Here is a 22,262-nt window from a genome sequence, read left to right on the forward strand (position 1 = left end):
CCATGTTCTCCTAACGCTGTTAAATTCCTTTTAAATATACATTGTCTCAGGCTCAGTATTCCCTAGTTCTTTAAGTCATTAATGAGTGGAACAAAATGTTTTATTGCTAATTTCACATCTGCACAGAGATCACTTTACCTTTTGTTTCTTTTAAAGATCTGTCTTTATTTTCAGTTACATGGTTGTATCTGACCCTGTACGCATGAGTGTCTGTGCCTCAGAAAGCTAAAGGGATTCCCCTGGAGCTGTGTTAAAGTTGGGAGTCAGCCAGCATCTGCTGGAATCAAGCTTAAGCAAGAGCAGTTTGCATTCTCTGCTTCTGAGACACTGGTTCTCAACCTTCCTAAAGCTGTGACCCTTTAATATAGTTCCTCATGTTGTGGTGACGGCCCCCAACCATAAAATTATTTTGTTGCTACTTCATAATGGTAATTTTGTTACTGAATGAACTGCGTTTTCCAGCAATCTTAGATGATCCCTATTCAGTCTTACAAGATCCCTATGAAAGAGTCTTTCAGGGCCCAAAAGGGTCGCAACCCACAAATTGAGAACTGCTGTTCTAAGGCATCTCTTGAGACCTTCACCTTACCTCTTTGAAAATTACATTTTTATGTGTGTAGTGCTAGATACTGCACATGTTATGAGTGCTGACTAGTTTTATGTTAATTCGACAAAGCTAGAATCATTTAGGAAAAGGGAGCCTTAGATGAGAAAATGCCTCCACCAGCTTGGCCTTTGGGCAAGTCTCTGAGCATTTTCTTAATTGATGATTGATGTGAGAGGTCCCAGGCCATTGTGAGTGGTGCCACCCCTGGGTTGGTGGCCCTGGGTGCTATAAGAAAACAGGCTGAGCAAGCCATGAGGAGCAAGCAAGTAAGCAGCACCCCTCCGTGGAACTTCTCTGCTTCAGTCTCACCTCCAAAGTCCTGCCCTGCCCAAGTTCCAGTCCTGGCTTCCCTCAGTGAGCCTGACCAACCAAGCATGACTTGAGAGTTGTAAGATGAAATGCATGCTTTCCTCCCCATGTTGCTTTTGCTCATGTTTTATTACAGCGATGGAAACCCTAACTGAGACACTAGCCAAGGGTCCTACCACTTAGCTACAACCCAAGCCCCTTGGAAATTATGCTTAACATGGCTGAAACTTGACCTGAAAGAACAGAGCAGATTTTTAAAACAAATGTTTCTGTGAAGTCTACAAGGTGGCTCAGTGGATAAAGACATTTGCCACTAAGCCTGGTGATCTGAGCTCCATCCGTGGGACATACATGATAGAAGGATTAACTCCCCCAAAATTGTCCTCTGACCTTACATGTGGGCTATGGCATGCAAGTGTAAGGATGCCTGCACACACACACACACACACACACACACACACACACACACACACAGAGAGAGAGAGAGAGAGAGAGAGAGAGAGAGAGAGAGAGAGAGAGAGATGGATGGACATACAAAATGTAATGAAAAGCCGTTATCTATGGTCTATGGGCATTTTCTATGGTGTCTGTGGTCATGCCACCCCAAACATGTTCTATCTCCTTTGATCTCAGAAGCTAAATAGGGTTGAGCTCCTTGAATGGGATGAAACCAAAAATGCCATTTTCTTGCTAAATCAGAAGTCTGGAGTATCAATCTTCTAGGCAGGTCTTACGTACATGTGAATGATAATATCACAAAAACTGACCCACCCACACTTCTTCCCTTAGAAGGGTTCATTCCTCTCTGGTGATCTACTAATAACTGGGTGTGCTCCTCAGGGTCAATGGAGGAATTTAACCCACACAATAGGGATTTTTTTCTTCCCTGCCACTAGGCAAGAAAGTTTCCAGAGTGTCCTGATGAGCTTTCTCGGCACCTTCCATGTCATCAAGAATTATCAAACGAGCTGAGAGAACTGGGAGCAAAGCTCAGAGTTGGACAACGACACACCGTTCTGAATTTATACAGGAATGGTCTTGGGGTTCATTTCCACCAGAAGAAGAGGCTGTCAGGTTTCATTTCTCTCTGCTCTTCCCTGTCTCATAGCCCCACACTCAGCCAGCTTTCTCCAGCCCCTGCTTAGGAAGCACTGAGTTCCTCCTTTTATATGTTGGTGGGGCTTTTCCTGGAGAGAGTTCATAAAGTATGTGAGAGCTGGCCCCTGCAACATTTTTGCCTCACGTTGTTCATTCAGTCTAATTAGGGCTGGTTGCTTCCTTTCTGTTTCCAGGTTGCTGCCAGGGTTTTCCCCTGTGCATAATCTGAGCCTGAACTATCAGCCCAGAATGAGACATGCATAGGGAAGTGGTATCTTGTACCTTGTGGAAGGTTCTCTTTTCTTCTGGAAACCTCACCTAAAACTTTTCCTTCCTCTCTGTTTTCCAATGCTAAGAATGGAACAGGGGGGTAGGGGTTTGCTAGGCAAGCAAACTACCACTGAGCCATTCCCCACACACCAGCCTTCCTCCCCTTTGTTTCTGAGACTCTCTGTAAGTCGCTGCCTGATCCATTCAGAATGATCTAAGTACTGTGTGTGACACCAGTGACCAAGTCTTGGATCTGTCTAAACACACTGGATTCTTTCACAATACTAAAGATCAGCTTGGGTTTCTCCTTCTGTCTGAAGGATTGTCAAAGATCACTGAGAGTGTGGACGGGTACCCCAAACTCCAGATCAAAGACACACTTTCTCTTGACCTCTGCTCACTAAGGACAGTCATTTCTCTAGCCACCACTCCTCCTTTGAGTTATGAACAGAAGATGGCGGCTGGTGCCTTCATGTTTTCAAGGATAGATACAATCTAAAGAAGAGAAGTGTCTGAATAGATAAAATACCACTTCTCTGTCAAATTACTGTTTTTCTTCTTTATTTCTGTGTGCATGTGTGTGTGTATGTATCTCTCCCTCTCCCAATCTCTCTCTCTCTCTCTCTCTCTCTCTCTCTCTCTCTCTCTCTCTCTCTCTCTCTGTGTGTGTGTGTGTGTGTGTGTGTGTGTGTGTGTGTGTGTGTGTGTGTTGAGAATGCCACAGCATGTTTGTGGAATTCAGAGGACAATTTTCTTGAGTCAGTTCTCACCTTCAGCTATGGGATTCAGGGATTAAACTCTGACTGTCAGGTTTATACTACAAATACTTCTACATCTGAGCCATCTCTTCCCCCTTAACTTTCTTTTAATGAAATCCTTTTACCATTGGATCATTAATGCTCGGTCATCAATTCTGTGTGATCTGTCCTCCAATCCAGGGATAGTTCCCACTTTTGACCTTACCTCCTCTGGATACCTGCTTTAGTTTTAAGCTGTTCACTTGCTAGCATGCTTGAGGATGGTGGCAGTGGGAGACAAATTTAGCCAGCCTGGGAACATGGGTTAAAAGCAGACAGAAGAGCTCAATTTTATGAAGTGAAATTATTCAAGCCATTCCAAGAGACCACAGCACGTAAAGGGTTAAAGTATCTGAAAATTGACCAGTGGGAGGGTTGCCTAGCAAAGGGCCAGAAGGTGAGGAAAACCATTCAGTATCCAGAATGTCACTTGAAAAACATCACAAAGGATTCGGTTGCTTAATCAATTACTCAGAATGAGTTTCCAAGATAAATTTCCAGAATGTTGCTTTTATTGTCTTTGAGCCAAGAAACTTGGTCTGCAGAGAGGCATGAAGGTTATGTGTAGCTAGTCTAGGCTGAATAGCAGATAGGCTGGGATGAGCTGCAGGTAGTCTGAGTGGGCGCTAGTCTAGAGTACGTATTCTAAGGGTCATTACCGGCTATCATGCATCGAAGCACGACGTCAGACTTCTCCGGAACCTTCTGGGAAAGTAACGTTGATAAAAAACGTAGTGTGTGCCTCTGGGGGCAGCCTGGATCTGCCATCCTCTCATGCCACGTGATCTGAAACACAAACAAGGCCACCATCACTGTATGTTCTGTGATTACTCTGACCTCCTTTGGAATCCCAGAAGCTGTGGTGTGGCTCTGCCGCTTAGCCATAGTTGGACCAGGAGGCCATTGGAGGGTCCTCAGCAACCTTCCTAGAATAAGAGCTATTGGGATAGCATGTCAAGGGGCCACCTTACTGCTCCCAACACAGTTTGCAGTCTCCCTCATCTTCTCCCATTAGAAGTCTAGCATTCCACATCCTCCCAGGGCAATGTCAAGTGTCCTTCCAGGTACAGTTGGGCATCCGTGCCTGAGAGCCACCAATTGAAGAGTGTTGAGACTATCCCAGAGCTGTGAGAGCATACACTGAGGGAGAATGAGCCCACGAGTCTGCAGTTACAGCCCTCTCTTCTTGCTATGCAGGCTGGTCACGAGGCTCGGTTGAGAGAATGCTCTCCTGGCATGCACAAAGTCCCAAGTTCCATCCCCAATCTCACATAACCAGTCTGTAATCCCAAAACTCTGGAGGTGTAGACAGGAAAGTCAAGAATTCATGGTTATCCTCGGCTTGCATAGCAAGTTTGAAGCCAGCCTAGGCTAGATAAGCCCTTGTCTCAAAAATACAAAATAAACAAACAAAATATCATTTATATATTATTTATATCAAAATGAATCTTTAGAAGGGAAAGATGTTGAAATTTGGAAACTACTGACCCTTCTGAACACCAATCAGGTACTCAGGGGAGGGCATGGACTTGTGTTTTTGAACACATGTGCCTTCTTTGGTAGTTACACACTTCTTAGCCATCAGATGATGCCAGTTCACTTAATGGATCTCAAATTGACTAAGCATAGCTTTGATGCCTCTTATAGTGCATTCATGAGGAATATGAGGCTCAGGGAGTTTCCTCAACAAGCTGACGATAGCATAGCAAGTGGCTGCTACCCTGAGGCTGCCTGCCTTCAGGACTGTGCAGGCTAACACTGGAATGATGGTGGTCACGGCTTGTATAGATCTGAGGTAGCCCTGAGAATGCAGGTGGGTCTGAATGTAAAGGACTTGTTTTCCCTACTCTACCGACAGACATATGTCAACATCTCCCACCAAAGTCGTCCTTGTCCCGAGCTTTGAAATCACAACTAAGTCTATCCAAACAGCAGGAAGCCGCTTCTGCTTTCCACCCTCAAACACCACGGAGCTCAGAAAGGGGGCAAGAACCACAGTAGTGTGGTGAGCAAGAATGGAGAAGAGGGGACTAGAAAATGTAAATGGTCAGTCTAGGGGGCGCTGGGTGCCATATGTCAGCCACTAACACCCAGTTCCCACACTTTCCTCTTAGGTTTCCAGAGTGTCTAATACCCAGAAAGATGGCTGCCAAAGAGAGGTTCCCTAGTATTAGTTGAAGATCTTACTGGCATCTACACAGTCACTGAGGAGCAGGAGTGAGGAAGGAAAGCAAGTACAGAGAGAGAAACTTCACAGTGTGGAAGGACCTCTGCCTCAGACGCAGGACCTAGCTCTGGAGGACCGAGGGGCTCCCTGTTCAAGTTGAACCAGGACTTAAGATGGCGGCCGAATCTCAAACTAACAAAAGGCCACTTTATTACAAAGACCTAGATCTATGCTCCTGTGTGGCCCTACCAAGTAGACGCTCCTCCTGGAAAATTCCACTAGCAAGGGCTGGACTTTTCACTACTAGAGAAGGCTATCTAAGGACTCTCTGGCAATCGCTAAGGTCTGAAACATCTCCTCTACTTCAAGATGTTCTGTTCAGTTTAGAGTAAGGTGAGTCCTTGACCAAACTGTATCTGCACGGTCGTCACATCCAGAGAAAGGCACTCATTTAAGAGAACTTGCTGCCGCCTTCCCTCCATTGCAGAAAGCAAGACTGTGCATAAGCCTGAGGCTCCACTGACTCATTGGAGGGGTAGAAAGTTCTGCAGAGCTGCAGGGTGGTACATATTAGCATCAAAAGGCAAGAAAAGTCATAAACACTTCGTCTGCAAAAGAGGTTTCACATGCCCAGTGATTGCTAGGACCTGTGGAGGAAAATGGAAAAGAAGGTTTGAAGGAAGGCTGCTTTAGAGCATGAGTCCTTTGGGGACTTGGAACTACATTTTCAATGTTTGCTTTTACAGGAATTCTATAAACACAGGGAGAGCCTGAAGCTGCTGGGGTCCCTGAGTGACCCATTATATCTTATTCATATAAGAGTCAAGGAAGCCTCTCTCCAGGTAGATGGCAAATTAGCTGCATGGGACAGGAAGAGAATTCCCCTGCAACTTCCAGAGTAGCTCCCAAGCACACTCATTGGCTGAAGGTAATTGGGGGCATGCCCTCCTTGTGCTGCTGCGAGGACCCATCTTTGCAGAAGAGGCAGGAGAGAAACTAGTCTCCAACAGCGCTATAGTTAGCTGCCCCTTGCTAGAGACACGAGGGTGGCCATGGAAGCCAGAGCTGTCTATTTGGTTTGAGGTTTCTTTGTTAAATTTGAACAGGTATTTAAAGTCACTACTGCTCAGTATTACTGAGAAGGTAATTTTAGAGTTAGAGGTACGCGGAAGGCAGAAAGAGCAAGTCTAAGTCGCTTTTGGTTTTTCATCTTGCGTTTCCTTGTGAAGTGCTGAAGGTCAAACCCAGCGCCTGGATAGGTTGGGCAAGTCCTCTACTATTGGCAGACATTCCAAGACCCCAATTTTACAATAGTGTAGCAAATCCCATGCGTGTGGTCATCCACTCGCCATGACACAGCACAGGGGAGGGGCAAGAGTTGGCCAAACCGATGGACTTGTGGCTTCAAGTTGGAAATGCCACCTCCTGCAACTTGTTGACCAGTGTTATATTTAAAGATGTCTGCAATGAGATAATTAACAAACCACACACCTCACCCACTTTCATTGTAACTAGTTTGTGCAACCAGCATCTCCACAATGACTTTTAGAGCATGCCATCACCCAGAAAGCCCCATTCATCTCCTCATTTCATTATCCCCATGCCCAGTCAGTCCCTGCCCACACGGCCTGCCCAGTCAGTCCCTGTCCACACAGCTTCAGTAACCACCAAGCCACTTTCTAGTTCTGTGGATTTGCTTCTTCCGGACTCTCCCACTTAGCATACTGTTGCCAAGTTTGTCTGCATTGCAATGCACGCTGAGGAGAGTCAGCACCTGCAAAACTTGTCGGGAAACACCGTGGGCACGAAAGATGACTGCCTTGGCTCTCCACATTCCTACAGACTTGCTCAATGATTCTGGGGGAAATCCCACAGCTGGAAAATGCTCTCCTGAGCAAGAGACATCCTAGACTTCTGAACCAGACTCAGGCTGCCAGGGACAGATGTGGATGCAGATCTGCCACTTATCTGGGCAAAGTATGAAGCCTATTTCCTCCCCTGTCAGCAGGGCAGTGGTAACAGAATAGGGATTAGAACCTATGTCAGCTGCCTCCTCAGACTCTGTTACATGATTAGTTCGTGTGATGTAACCTGGAGGCTCTGGGGGGAGGACAGCTCTTCACCAGTTTCCTTTTCTGCTGTGGGTTACCACAGTGCTGTTGTTTTTTTAAGTGATATTCCAACTAAGGGGTAAACAGGTCTCCTAGAGTAACGTTCATTGAGAAAGTGACACACAGAGCAAGCTCCCTCCCACTCCTATTCCTAGGACCACGGCTGTGGGTTGAGTGGAAAGAAAGGGCTCACAAAGCTGGGCTGGTGGCAAGGCCCCTGTGCGTCAACTGCGACTCCTCCATAGGTGACCACTTCCTGTCAGTTCTGTCCCACACGTGAAACTCCTGACATGACAGTGTGGTTGACTCACGAGGTTGGGTTAGTTACTGAGCATCTCAGCCACTAGGCACTGACTGTTCTCTGAAGCAAAAGGACAGTTAAGTCGGGCTGTGGTTCATGTTTCGTGGCTTCTCTGAAGGTGAGAATGACATGTTTATCCTTCTGTGCTAGAGATGACGAATGAATCTTGAATGTGCTAGAGGTGACAAGTTGAGGCTAAATTGTTAGCATTGGTGGAGGGAGCCACAGAAGGAGAGCTTCAAAATCAACCTAAAGGGAGGGGGAATGCATTAGCCCAAAAGAACATCAGATTTTCAGTTCCTCCCTGCTTTTCTTTCTTTCTTTTTCCTGTGTGGTTCAGGACAAGTTTTTTTACTTTAAAAAAAATGATACAGGCTTTTAATTACATAGATCCTACATACGTACAGTTATGCCTTTAAAAAGCACATATAATGTACATGTTTAGAGATGACTACTTGGGAGATTTTACACACACACACACACACACACACACACACACACACACACACTCATAAGAGAGAAGTTGCAACTGGGACAGCAAGGCATAGAAGGAGTTGAAGGGTAAAGAAGGTACAGGAATGATGTAAATACTATTTACGTTAATATAAAGAGTCTAAAGGTCATCCGAATAGCAAAATAAGCACTGTGTGAGCGTTGTCTAATACCTGTGGCTTGGGCTTAATGTGTGGGAAATTATAAAACCATGCCTTTTACGCAAATTGGTAGAGAGAAAGTATGAGTCTATAGGCAGGTTCTTAGGAGTATCTCAAACATTTGAAGAAGGCCAAGGTTTGTTTTGGCTCAGCACAGAGAGTCGGGGGTACAGCTGTCATCAGCAAGATCAAGGAAGAGGTCACAGCGCACACACAGAGCACAGGAGTGGCTCTTACGGAGCTGGTGGGACAGCCAGCCCTTTTTGTCATACAGATCTTTTCACTGTGGGAGGGGCAGGGTTATTTGATTACCAAGGGCAGGTCCAGTCTTGAATTTGCTGAGTTACTGATCTTTTGCACACCACACACATCGCCCCTTAGTACTCAGTCCCATGTTAGGTACTTCCCAAGTGCCCTCCCGAAAGGGGTTCTGAACATTTCAGAATGGTGTGTTCAAGATAGACTTCCCAGATAATGGTTTTTTGGGGGGTCAGGGGAGGATCTCTGTCTAGCGGTGCATGTCTGTGATCCCAGAACTTGGGAGGCTACAGCAGGAGGATCATGAGAGGTCCTGTTCCCGATGTGTCTAGTCCTGCTGGGACTAGACGTCCAGGGTGGGGTGATACCAGAGGGGAAAAAGGATGTATGGTGGCTACCATGTGCAGTTCCAAGACACTGCCACATTTAATCCTCATAGTGAGATTCCTACATGTATATCTTTTCCTACCTCACATGTATTTGGAAGCATAAGTCAATTATCATTTTTGTTTGTTGTGGTATCTACCTGAGACAGCATTTCACTGTGTAGCCCAGCGAAATAGACCACAAATTCAATATCCTCCTGCCTTTGCCTTGAAAGTGCTAGGGTCACAGGCCTGTGTGCTACCGTGTCCCAAGATTTGGTACCTTTTAAGAACTGTATGACAAGCCTCTCTTGTGATCTGAAAGCATCGGAGCTTCAGTGTGATATGGCGCGGTCAGTTGGCAGGTCAGTTGGGTATGACGCTAAGGTGACCGAGAAAAATAAAGGTGAGAGAGCGAACGGGAGAAAAGGTGCTCAGCATTCTTGTCATAGGGAAATCAGAGCCGAGGTAAGATGCCAGCACACACCTGCCAGGAGGGCTGCAGGTCAGTGAGGACATGGAAAAGAGCAGCCGCCGCCCTCACGTCTCCCCAGCACAGGATAACGATAGTAAAGACAGTTTGGAAAACAATTAAGTTTCTTAAAGAGTTCAACATCAACCCATCTAATGGGCGATCAGTTTCACACCCAGCAGTCATTGCCAAGGGAAGCAAAAAACATCCATCTTCACTAGCACTTTACACAAACATCATTGCAGAGTGATTCGGAACAGCCAAAAATTACAACCAGGAGGTCCAACTGGTGAATAGACAAGGTGTGGCAGAGTCGTGCACCTGAGAAATGAGAGGAACAAAGGACTACGAGGTGTGTGACGGGATGAAACTCAAAGCACTCTCAGCATGCTCAGCAAAAGAAGAAAGACCCAAAGCCCCACAGGATGTGATTCTACATGAAACATTCAAAGGAAGATGTGGGACATAGCTTGGTGAGTGGCTGCTGGTGTGAAGAAGACTAATTGACAACATATGCATATGTATGTATATGTGTATGAGTATGTATATGTATGTATATATGTATATGTATATATATGTTAGGCTATATATATATATATAAGATATATTAGATAAATGTGGAAGATATGTTTTATATATGTGTTAGGATATATAGATCCTAACACACACACACACATATACACATATATGTATATATATATACTAACACACATATATACCTAATATATATATGTAATACACACATACACACACATATATATACACATGTGTATATATATGTGTGTGTGTTAGGATATATAATACATATATTATACATAACATATATCTAATATATAAGATATATATTCTAACACATATATAAAACATATCCGCCTGCCTTAACTCTAAAGTGCTAGAATCACAGGCAGGGCTGCAATGTGATATGGGCCCAGGTGAGTTGTTTTCAGTATATATAAATATATATGTATATACATATTTGCATATATACATATATACACGTATACATATATATGCATTTGTACACACATACACATATATATATATATAGGTTAATGAATACATTCACACACAGCTCTATGAAACATGAAAGTAGAAGGGGAGCTATTTGACCAGAGGCAGGGGACCAGCAGGAAGGAAGAGAAAATGTAGGAAAGGTTGACAGAGGACTGAACATGAGCAAAATTTGTGATATATATGTTTTAGCATGTCATAACAAAGCCCATCTATTGTATAATGAATATATATTGACAATACTTTTTTAAACACTAACCATGCCCAAGAAATTTTTTGTGACAAAATACGTGGTGATAGTTATCTCTTTGGTAAGTTTACTGAAACAAAAATCATTGCATCAAGACTTAGAGTGAATTATACAGTGTGTAAATGTATCATAACAAAGCGCATGCTAAAAATAGAGAAAGGAGACAAATGCTTGGGAGCACTCACTGTTTTCATCAAAGCTCTGCTGTGATAAAAGACTGGAAGCAACACAAGCACCTATCAGTAGGAATCTGACGACAAATGTCTAAACAATAGAATTTTTTCCTTGTTTGTTGCTATTGAGAGAGTATCTTGCAACCCAAGCTGGCTTCAAACTCTCAGTGTAACAGGATGACCCTGAACTTTTGACTATCCTTCTTCCACCTCCCAAGTGCTGGGATCATACAGAATGTGGGATTGAATGATGGACTTCTTGCATGCTAGGCAAACACTACCAACTCAGCTAACAGCCCTAGCCCTTGATGGAATCCTTTAACAGTAATGAATATTGAAAGGGAATAAGGCAGTCCTGAATGACAGATATGAAGTAACCTCCAAAATACATTGATAAGTGAAATGAGGTATAGAAGTGTTAAGTATTCTAGCCCTTCTTTTTTTTTTTTTTTTTTCGGAGCTGGGGACCGAACCCAGGGCCTTGTGCTCACTAGGCAAGCGCTCTACCGCTGAGCTAAATCCCCAACCCTATTCTAGCCCTTCTATTTAGAAAATTATCTTGAGGTCGACAAGATGGCTCAACGGATAATGGCACTTGCTACCAAGCCTGACTAATGGAGTCAATGCCCAGAACTCACATGGTGGAAGTAGAAAACAACTCCAAAGGCTGTCATTGGACCTTGACCCACATGGTCTGCACTGCCAAGTGGGTGAGCTCATGCACACACGTGCGCGCGCACGCACACACACACACACTCAGAGAAAAAGAGTAGTAAAATATGATTATGTCCTAATATGTTTATTTGTGCATTTAATATGTTTAGAAATACACAAAAATCATGAGATGAATGATTATTAATTATCACTCATGAGTTAATGATTATTACTTTGGTTGAAAGGTGAATGCCACAGATTGCAGTGCGCAATCTCCAATTGCATCAAGACCTTTCGGAAAGAATGCTGTAAGAGAAAAGCCCTCCCCCTGGATCCCTCTGTTCTCCACATTTACCAGACTTCTACTGTATCCCACTGTAACAAACCCCAAAGGAAATGCTGGCCCATACCACCACACCTGGTTTATGCAGTCCTGGAGAGCAAACCCTGAATCATGAACACCTCAGAACTTTGCCCATTATTCTTGAAGTATCACTGTCATGGGAAGCAAGCCATGCCTTAGGGATACAGTATATCACGCCTGAAAAATGTTAAAGAATTCCAGGGGCTGGGGAGATGGCATAGCAGGTCGGGGCCCTTGTTTTTGCAGAGGACCCAAGATCAATTCCCAGCAACCACACGTAACCACAACACGCAACCATATGTAACTCTAGTTTGAGGGAATCTGATACCTCTCCTGACCTCCACAGGTACCAGGAATACATGAGATGTGCACACATACATACAAGCAAACATTTATACACATGAAATTAAATAAACAAGTCTTTAAAAAAAAATAAGGTCTCAGAGCACAGTGCTACATCTGAGGGCTCAGTCCATTGACAAGCAATGTCACCCTATAAAAATACTTAGATTTGTCTGTGCTGTACTTTTAAACAGGCTCATCTTAAAACTTTAATGAAGTGGTTCTCAACCTTCCTACTATTGCAACCCTTTATTTAATATAGTCCTTTATGTGGTGACCTCCCCAACATCAAATTACTCTCATTGCTACTTCCTAACTGTAATTTTTTTCTATTGCTATGAATTGGTAAGTATCTGATGTGCAACCCCTGGAGGTTGCAAGCCACAGGGAGAAGCACTGTTTAAAGGCATGAATGAGACTACTGCTAACTTTACATCAAGGGGAGTAATGGAATGATTTCAGAAGCTTTTCTCCGAACATCATTTCAGGATCCTGCTAATGGCTGTCCTCTGAATCTCCAGTGTTGCTGCCCACTCAGATGCACTCAGCGGCCTGGTGACTTCATGTGATCAGACTTGCCGTTCCTGCTTTGTAAGCTCTGGCTGGTCTAAATGGGTCATGGTTCTCTCGGTGCTGGTCAGTTCTGAGAGCAAGTCTAAGCCAATTGTGTCTGACACGTTCCAGAAAGCAGTGCGGGAGACAATCCACATGTGTAAGGCTTAGGCCTTTCACTCCGTCCTCAATAGAAAAGAGCAGACAAGGGAGGGGGCTGGGGGTGTCAGAGTGGCTTTCCTGACAGAAAGCTATCTGTCTTGAGACTGTGAGAAAGCTGACTTGAGGTTGAAACCAAAACAGAGAGAAGCTGAGCCTCCAGAAACGCAAACATGAAACAGAACATGAGTCCTGACCTCTCTCCTAGACTTTTCTTCCACTGTGTGAGCAATAAATTCCCATGTTATTATGCTAGTCTGTAGGCTAATTTTGTTCTACTTCTCAAAGACATATTGAAGTAGCACATCACCTCCTCCTTCGCACTGGTTCCTGGAATCCCTACTACTGACTCTCCATTCCAGATCCACATAATGACTAAGTTATAGACCGAAGTAATGGACTTCAGACCAACAAATTATAGACAGAAGCAACAGATTTAAGATTAGAGGGCTGACTCAAAGAATGTTTCCCTAAGAGAGCTCTGGGTGAATGGTGGGAAATGTAGGCAAACTTTTTTATTTCATATTTATTCCTTTTCCAGTCCTCTGTAATTTTGTTTAGCTTTTCCTATTTCTTTTGTGAACCTTCCACATCTACCTGTTCAAATCCCACCCGTTTTAAATTATTCAAACACAAGCGCTTCCTTCCTTTAAAAGCTTCCCTGATACCCTCGACTGGAAAAAGCCAACCCATTTCCAGATGATGGGCTGCTTCTCCGACACATGGCTGGACTGCAAACTGCTTGCCTGCAGAGTACCTGATTAGATTATCGAACTGGACTATTTTAAGCACTAACACAAGGTGTCCATAACCTTGGCATCTCCGAGAAAGTAAAATCAAGGAAAAAAAAAACACATATGCAGAAAAAGTTTGTCTTTAGGAATTGTGTGCCAAAGAATGCCTTCTCTTGGGGTGGTTTCTGCATCACAACCACCAGCCTCATCTGAGAAAGCGGAAGAAATAGGAATATGTGGGACCCTCTGAACCAGAGGATCATGGGTAAGTCCCACAACAGGCATTTTACAAGCTGTCTGCAATCTGATGTGCTTGGAATTTGAAGAACAACTAGACTCAAGAATGCCGCAAGCTATAGACAGAGAAGCAGTTGAGCCTGGTCATTCTGGAGCAGGTTGAAGATCAAGGAGAGCTGCCCTTTCTGAGGTAAAACCGTAGCAGTCATGGAGGATTGGGCTCTGGAGCGGCAAACGCACGGTGTCCAGCCTTGAGCTATCCAGGCCTGAGTGTCCCTTCAGCCTAGCATCCAGTCCATCGACTTGACTCCAGATGGTCCTGGTCAGGTATGCATCTACAGAAACTCCAAGAAGGGTTCTAGATGTGTGGGTGGGTGGTGCACACGTGTGTGTGCACTGGTTTTGGAGGGGTGTGAATGTGTTACACATGTGTGCAGGTCCTAAGACACCCCCAGGGGTTGCTCCGCAGATGCCATCCACCTTGTTTTTGACTTTGTTGTTGTTGCTATTTTTTATATTTGTATGTTTGTGTGCAGATGGTGGGCACTTGTGTGCTCCAACATGGATGTGGAGGTCAGCAGACTCTTACAGGAATCAGTTCTCTCCTTCTACTACGTGAGCCCCAGGGATTAAACTCAGATGGACTAGTCAGTGCCTCTACCCAGTGAACCTTCTTAGTGGCCCTGTTTTCTTGTTTGTTTTGCTTTCAAGACACTATCTTTCATGAGCCTATAACTCACCTAGCAGGCTAGGCTGGCTGGTGAGCCCCAGAGATCTGCCTGTCTCTATCCCTACAGAGATTACAAGCATTCACCACAACACCTAGCTATTTTGTTTATTTGTTTGTTTGTTTGTTTGTGGGTTCTGGGGATTTGGCTCATTTCCTCATGCTTGGAAGGTAAGCCCCTTATTAACTGACTGAACTACCTCACCAGGCCTAAACATTCTTTATTGTTCTTTTCTTTCTTTGAAGGGATTTATTCCTTCATTATTGCCAGGTATAAAACACACTTGTTTCTTGCTCCCAAGTTTCTTACATAATCTACATTTCTAGTTTTCCTCTTGGGCAGAATTAAGCTGAGGGCCACAGGGTTGCCTGTGGCCTTCCAGTAACTCAGGTAAAGAATTTATCGAGATACCTTTATCTATCTGGGGAAAACCCTGAGAGGGTTCACACAAGGAAGGGACAACACAGATGTCTGCTGTCACAGTTCTTTGGAAATATCCCATGAGCCCTAGGCAAGATTCTTGTCTCTCTACTCATGGGCCTCATTAACTACTACAGATCTCACAGCTCCAGTCTACAGGGTGCTGCTTAGGTGAAAAAAAACACACTGCTTCCATGATGGCCCATCAGTGCTGGCTCTGTCCAGCTGCACCAACGACAAACAGACTCCTTAGAGAATTTCTCTCTCTCTCTCTCTCTCTCTCTCTCTCTCTCTCTCTCTCTCTCTCTCTCCACGCTCTACTTGATCTGTCTAATCAATCTGAGGCTGAACTATAATCTCTGAGGAGAGACTAGATTTCTTCCTTACTTTATATAGTTCTCACAATAACCACAGATACTGGCTTATACACGTAGATTTACCCTACTCTCCATTCCTATGGCTCCCCTAACACTCAGACTTAAACATGGTACCAACAGATATGAAAAAACTATTCTGCAGGCTGGGGAGATGGTTCAGTGATTAAAAGCACTGACTGCTCATCCAGAGGTCCTGAGTTCAATTCCCAGCAAGCTCACAACCATCGGTAATGAGATCTGATGCCCTCTTCTGGTGTGTCTGAAGACAGCTACAGTGTAGTTATATAGAATAAATAAATAAATCTTTTTTTAAAAAAGGAGAAAAGAAAAAACTATTCTGCAGTGATGCTGATAAAACTTTAGTTAACCTTGAAGATAATAAACATATCATTTTCAGTACAAAATATTTTCTCTTATCATCAACACGAGCTAAGGTAGAATCCCTTTTTTTATATTGTTTTTGACACATTGTTCTCAAGTATAGAGTTTTCCTCAAAGTGTCTAATTTGTCACTGTGCCACTGACAATAAGAAGTTTTTTTCCTATTACTTTGTACAGTTGCTATGTCATATCCTGAAGCCTTGCAGGAGAGACTCTTCATGACAAGGGCGAAAGACAAACTTTTGTTGAGGAACTATGGCGCCACAGATACTTCTGATGTTTGTGCTCATCCCACCTCCTAGGAATCCTGTTAAAACGGTGCTACCTTTATTTTACAGGGAAGAGAGACTGAGCCAGAGTTAGAAGTGGATTTCACATTGAGCTCCAGACCCTGCCCTTACTTCTTGAAGACCACTCAACATCCCTCATCGCGGTACAGACTAAAGAATCCCCAGGCACGTTCTGTGAAGCAGTGTTAGCAATCTCCCCATTTATGCTAATAGCTACACACAAGTATGCATCAGGCTGTTCAAAACTAATACACTTGGGGTTTTGTGTCTGATAGGAATACAAGTTCCACTCTACTAAAAGTGTCCTCCAAGCAAAGAGGGATATATGAGAGGATCTGAAGGGAGAAATGATATGATTATAATATCACAGAGAAAAGGGAAAAGATTGGTGTATACAAGAGAGGGAGGAGGGAACTGATTTCCAGACTGCTCTTGGACCTAAGGCTGTAAAACCAATTCCTGTCAGAATCTCCAGCCTGGTGGCCAGCCCCTAATAATCATATTACTCAATTCCACAAACTAAATCTATGGAGGTTCAATATCCTACTAGTTTTTTAAGTAATGTTCTCAATAGTTTCGTTTAAATTTATATTTTTGACAGAAAGACAATTTTTCCACCTTTTATATGTTCTCTGAAAGTAATAAATGGCATGTTTCAAGGTGATAAACTAAGTGGCTACTAAATAAAATGACTGGCTACATTTAAGGTGATAAATATATCTTCACCCCCAAAATTTCCTTGTGATCCTAGAATATATTAACATAAATATCATATTAAACTTTACCTACTCTTTTCCAATTATCAATGAAACAGTTTTTCTTTTAAAAACAAATGTCCTCCAATCCCACGTTTGGTAAACACTTCAAAAGGGCAGTGTCCTCTGAGATTTAAAATGTGTTTAGAGCCTAATTTTCAATATCTGCACCTGCCCATTGGCCATCAGCACTTTTTAATACAGGCTGTGTCAAGCTGTTGCTATGGAAGCCTGCTCACCTTGGTTTCAGTTCAGAGCTCTGAGAGCACCCAAGTTCTGTTTCTCCTTAGCTGGCATGCTGGTAAAACCGAATTGCGTGCCTTTAGAACAGCGCTCTGGCTAATGAAGCTTAACCATTCTGGACTGAAGGAGGCTTGCCTTTGCATAATGAAAAAGCCGTGAAAGAAAATAATTTGAGCAGAGGCAGGTGAAACGCTGAACTTGCTTTAATCTATTTTTAAATGGTTGTCAGATGTCTGTAAGTGACACCCTTAATGGGACATTCTAAAGTTTTGAGGCATTCATTAAAATTTACTAAGACCTTATTATTATTATTGTTATTATTATTATTATTGATTTCCCTTTTTAGCTGTCTTTTTACCTCAAGGTGTCTTTAATCTGTTTCATAACAGCAAATGTCTGTCTAAGCCATTTGTAAACAGCCGGTGGCATTCTGGCAACTCGATCAATTACTGCACCACACACTGCTGCCCACCTAGAAAGCTAACTTTTGAACAAACCATTCTGACAGCCAGGGCTAGCATCCGATGAATATCTGCCTCAGTTCTTCAAGTTTGCAGTGGATGTGATATTCATTTACAAATCGATCCTGAGGGCCATTTTTTACGTTTGTTGTTTCTGACTGTTAAGACGGATATGATGTGAAAGGAACAATTTTAACCACTGGCAAACCAAAATAAACAAGCGTTTAAAAATGTTCCTGCATTTCAGCGCAGTCAGAGGGGACTTGACACGAGACCGTGGGCATTCGACCACTTTAAAGCCCTATACGCCACAGTATCCCATCCAGCCTTTGTCTGTTTCAGAAAGAAACAGCCTGCTCTATTCTCTGTTATAGAAAATGTCAATAGTGATCTATTTAAAGCACAGGCAATCCTTGCTAAAAACTGAACTCTCCATACTTACTTTTCAATACTGTTTATCCGAGAGATGTTATTGGAGGGCTGGCTCGTTGTTGGGGTCCCCCGGCTGTATGGAAGCATTGATTGGATGTCCTTATGTCCTTGTCCCCTGACAGGGACTCAAATTCAAGGTCTTGTCCACAAACAGATCAAAGCACAGTTGGGTCTGTTTCAGAAAAACTCATGTCTTCCTAAGAGGGAAAGGTCCCGTGCCCAAGCTCTGGAAGAAGAGCATGTTTTGCCTGCCCTTGAACGAACTAGGTCACTGCTGAAGCTGGAGAATATTTTTTAGCATCACTGTGATGAAACTTGAGGGCCGTTTTCTGCAGTAGGAGCGACACTTGTTGACACTGCCTGCCGGAGAGGCCCTGGCAAAGGGACTTGATGAAACGCAGTCCCAGGGAGCTGAAATCCAGAGGAGTTGTCACTGACTGGGGAAGGACAGCTCCCTGCAAAGCCCGTGCAGGACCTTAACTTAATTGCTCTCCTCTTAGGAAAGCAAACACATTGAGGGAGTCAGCCATTGGAAGTCATGGTAGGAACCCCAGGGAGGGTGGAGGGATAAAAATGAGGGCTTGTGCGGTGTTCATTTGGAAAGGCACTGAGTCTTCCTCTGAAGCTCTCTGAGCAGAAGAAACAGAAGGTCAGATTTCCCCCTCCCCCACTAACTCTTCCTCTCAGTTTGGCCACAGTAGGAAGAAATAAGATAAAAGCTAGATATAGGGGTGCGTGCCTATAATTCCAGCACTCAGTAGGCCAAATTGGGAGTATTGTCATGAGTTCAAGGACAGCCTGGACAACTTAAAAAGACCTATCTCAAAACAAAAATAAAACAGGTCAAATAACAAGTAAGAAAAAAAGTAGTACATCTCAGTACTTGGGGAATAGAGAAAGAGAAAAAAAATCAGGAATTTGAGGCTATTTGGGATTACTTGATGAGTTCCAGGCCAGTCTAGGCCATATGAAACCTCATCTTAAAAACAGTCAGGACTCACAGAAAAGAGCCTAGGATAACCGTCCTCGGAGAGGCTCCACCCAGCAGCTAACTGAAGCAGATGCAGAGACCCATGGCTGAACATTAGACCAAGCTCAGGAAGTCTTGTGGAAGAGTTGGAGGAAGGATTGAGGGAATCTTCAGGGGATAGGGACTCCACAAGAAGACTAAGAGAGTCAAGGAACCTGGACCCTTGGGGGCTCTCAGATCCTGAACCACCAACCAAAGAACATACACAGGCTAGACCTAAGCCCCGTCCCCCGGACATGTGTAACAGATGTGCCTCTTGGTCTTCATGCTGGTTCCCCATCATGAAGCAAAGGCTGTCCCTAACCCTGTTGTCTGCCTGTGGATTCTGTTCCCTTAACTGGGCTGCCTTGTCTAGCCTCAGTGGGAGAGGACATACCTAGTCCTGCAGTGACTTGAGGTACCAGGGTGGGTTGTTACCAGGGTTGGGGAGGGAGACTGGGGGAGGGTGGACCTTCCCCTTCTCTGAAATGAAAGGGAGGCATGGGGGTAGAGATCTTGTGAGGAGGGATCTGGGAGGAGGGGGACTTTGATGGGGTTGTAAAGTGAATAAATAAATTAATGGGGGAAAAACCCAGTCAGACATGCGGGTACACACCTTTAATCCCAGCACTTGGGAGGCAGAGATAAACAGATTGTTGTGCGGTTTGGGGTCAGCCTGGTCTATATAATGAGTTCCAAGCCAGACAGGCCTACATAGAGAGACTCTATCTCTAAATAAAGAAATAAACAAACAAATAATAAAAAATAAATCAGGAGAAATCATAGGAAAAATGCCACAAGACACATCCTTCAGTTTGTCAGCAATTGCTCCTGTTTCGAAGTAGTTTTTAACATAGGCATTTCTTTGAATTTTGTTCAAATCCAAGAAAGAACCTGGAAAATCCAGAGGCGTCCTTCTTAAGTCCCCTTGCCTCACTACAAAAACATTTTAATGCTCGATACCTGGAAACTGACTAGCTAGAAGGAAACCTCTTGTGAGACAAGAGATGGCTAAAATTAGCTCCTCTAAGTGGGTGACTTTGAAAGGGACATGACTTCACTCTGTGGTAAGCACCGTGCTCCTCAAAAGCAGTGCGTGTGCTTCAGTGTGTGTGCGTGCTTCAGTGTGTGTGTGTGTGTGTGTGTGTGTGTGTGTGCTTCAGTGTGTGTGTGCATGTTTCAGTGTGTTTGTGTGCATGCTTCAGTGTGTGTGTGTGTGTGTGTGCTTCAGTGTGTGTGCATGCTTCAGTGTGTGTGTGTGTGCTTCAGTGTGTGTGCATGCTTCAGTGTGTGTGTGCATGCTTCAGTGTGTGTGTGTGCTTCAGTGTGTGTGTGCATGTATCAGTGTGTGTGTATGTGTGTGTGCTTCAGTGTGTGTGTGTGCTTCAGTGTGTGTGTGCATGCTTCAGTGTGTGTGTGCTTCAGTGTGTGTGTGCTTCAGTGTGTGTGCATGCTTCAGTGTGTGTGCATGCTTCAGTGTGTGTGTGTGTGCTTCAGTGTGTGTGTGCATGCTTCAGTGTGTGTGTGTGTGCATGCTTCAGTGTGTGTGTGCTTCAGTGTGTATATGCGTGCTTCAGTGTGTGTGTGTTCTTCAGTGTGTGTGTGCTTCAGTGTGTGTGTGCATGCTTCAGTGTGTGTGTATGTGTGTGCATGCTTCAGTGTGTGTGTGTGTGCTTCAGTGTGTGTGTGTGTGTGTGCTTCAGTGTGTGTGCATGCTTCAGTGTGTGTGTGTGTGCTTCAGTGTGTGTGCATGCTTCAGTGTGTTTGTGTGCATGCTTCAGTGTGTGTGCATGCTTCAGTGTGTGTGTGTGTGCTTCAGTGTGTGTGTGTGTGCTTCAGTGTGTGTGTGTGTGCTTCAGTGTGTGTGTGTGCATGCTTCAGTGTGTGTGTGCATGCTTCAGTGTGTGTGTTTGCATGCTTCGGTGTTGTGTGCATACTTTGGTGTGTGTGTGTGTTTTGGTGTGGGCCTCGCTGTTCTTGGCAGGAGATGTTCACAGGGAAAAGGAAAAAAAGTCACTGTGAAGTTAAGTATCAAGACATAGTTTGTTCAGCTGTTGGGCTCCGGCTGTCAGTTTTAGCTGCACATGAGAAGAAAGACAGTGAAAACTGAAAGTAACTCTGAAATAGCACCACAGCCTTCAGACACACCCACGAAATGAGGCTGTACAGAAAGGACCAAACCCTGTGACTGTGGATATCAGTTCCTTTCAGGTAGAGCTGGGGGTCTTCTCAGCTTAAAGCCTGTTCCAGGGAAGGGGAGAAAAGGGTTTGGGGGTGGGGAGACCCTCTAGAAAGTATGAGAGACCCAGGAGGTGAGAAACTCTAAGGACTTAATGGGGGTGACCCTAGCCAAAATGCCCAACACTGGGGAGAGGGGACTCGAAGAGTCCACCTCTATTAGATAGACAGGGTCTCAAGCGGAGACACAGTTACCAACCCACAGTCAAAATTCCTGACCTAGTTCCTGTCTAAAAGAACTGCAGGGACAAAAATGGAGAAGAGACTGAAGGAAAGACAGTCTAATGACTGGCCCAACTTGGGATCCATCTCATGGGAGGGCACCAAGGCCGGACACTATTGCTGACACAATGGTGTGCTTACAGATGGGAGTCTGGCATAGCTGTCCCCTGAGAGGCCCTTCCAGGAGCTGACTGACACAGAAGCAGATATTGACACCTAACCATTGAACTGAAGTCCAGGACCTCTGTGGTTGAATTAGGGGAAGGATTAAAGAGGCTGAAGGGGAGAGCGACCCCATAGGAAGACCAGCAGTCTCAACTTACCCAGACCTCTGGGAGCTCCCAGAGACTGAGCCACCAACCAAGAGTGTACATGGGCTGGTTCGAGGGCCCTGGCACAAATATAGCAGAAGTCTGCCTAGTCAGGCCTTAGTGGGGAAAGATGTGCTTAATCCTCAAGAGACTTGAGGCCCCAGGGAGGGGGGAGGTCCGGAGGGGGTTGACTCTTGGAGGCAAGGGAGAGGAGGAATGGGATGAGGAACTGTGGGAGGAAGGACTGGGGGGAAGGGCAATAATGAGAATATAAATAAATAAAATAGTAAAAATTAGGGATGAAAAGAAGATGGGGCAAGGAAGAATAAACAAACTGAGCCATTGAGATAGCTCAGTGGGTAAAGTCACCTGTCCTCAAGCACGACAACCTGAGTTCCATCCCCACACTCACTTGCTAGGAGAGGGCCAATCCTGCAGGTTTTCCTCTGACTTCTGTGTATGCTGTGGCACATGCACATACACACACTAAATACATAAGTAAATGAATTTA

The 22,262-nt window shown here is 44.4% G+C and overlaps 1 protein-coding gene across 2 annotated transcripts in view; it reads right to left on the minus strand.

The window, feature by feature from the left end:
* The window catches only part of Alpk2 (alpha-kinase 2), a 130,398-nt gene extending 112,162 nt beyond the window's left edge, over window positions 1-18,236 (minus strand). Inside the window, exons 1-2 of one of the 2 annotated variants that reach the window (XR_015642434.1) lie at window positions 17,982-18,236; window positions 3,741-3,867 (exon numbers count right to left, since the gene is read on the minus strand). Coding sequence is in view for 1 of the 2 variants with exons in the window: in NM_001432471.1 (NP_001419400.1) it covers window positions 3,741-3,849 (109 nt within the window). In the remaining variant the exon portion in view is untranslated. 2 annotated transcript variants of the gene reach the window in all.
* Window positions 18,237-22,262: the final 4,026 nt, after the last annotated feature.

Source organism: Rattus norvegicus, chromosome 18 (genome assembly GCF_021556685.1).
Source record: "Rattus norvegicus strain SHRSP/BbbUtx chromosome 18, alternate assembly SHRSP_T2T, whole genome shotgun sequence".
NCBI classification, from domain to species: domain Eukaryota; kingdom Metazoa; phylum Chordata; class Mammalia; order Rodentia; family Muridae; genus Rattus; species Rattus norvegicus.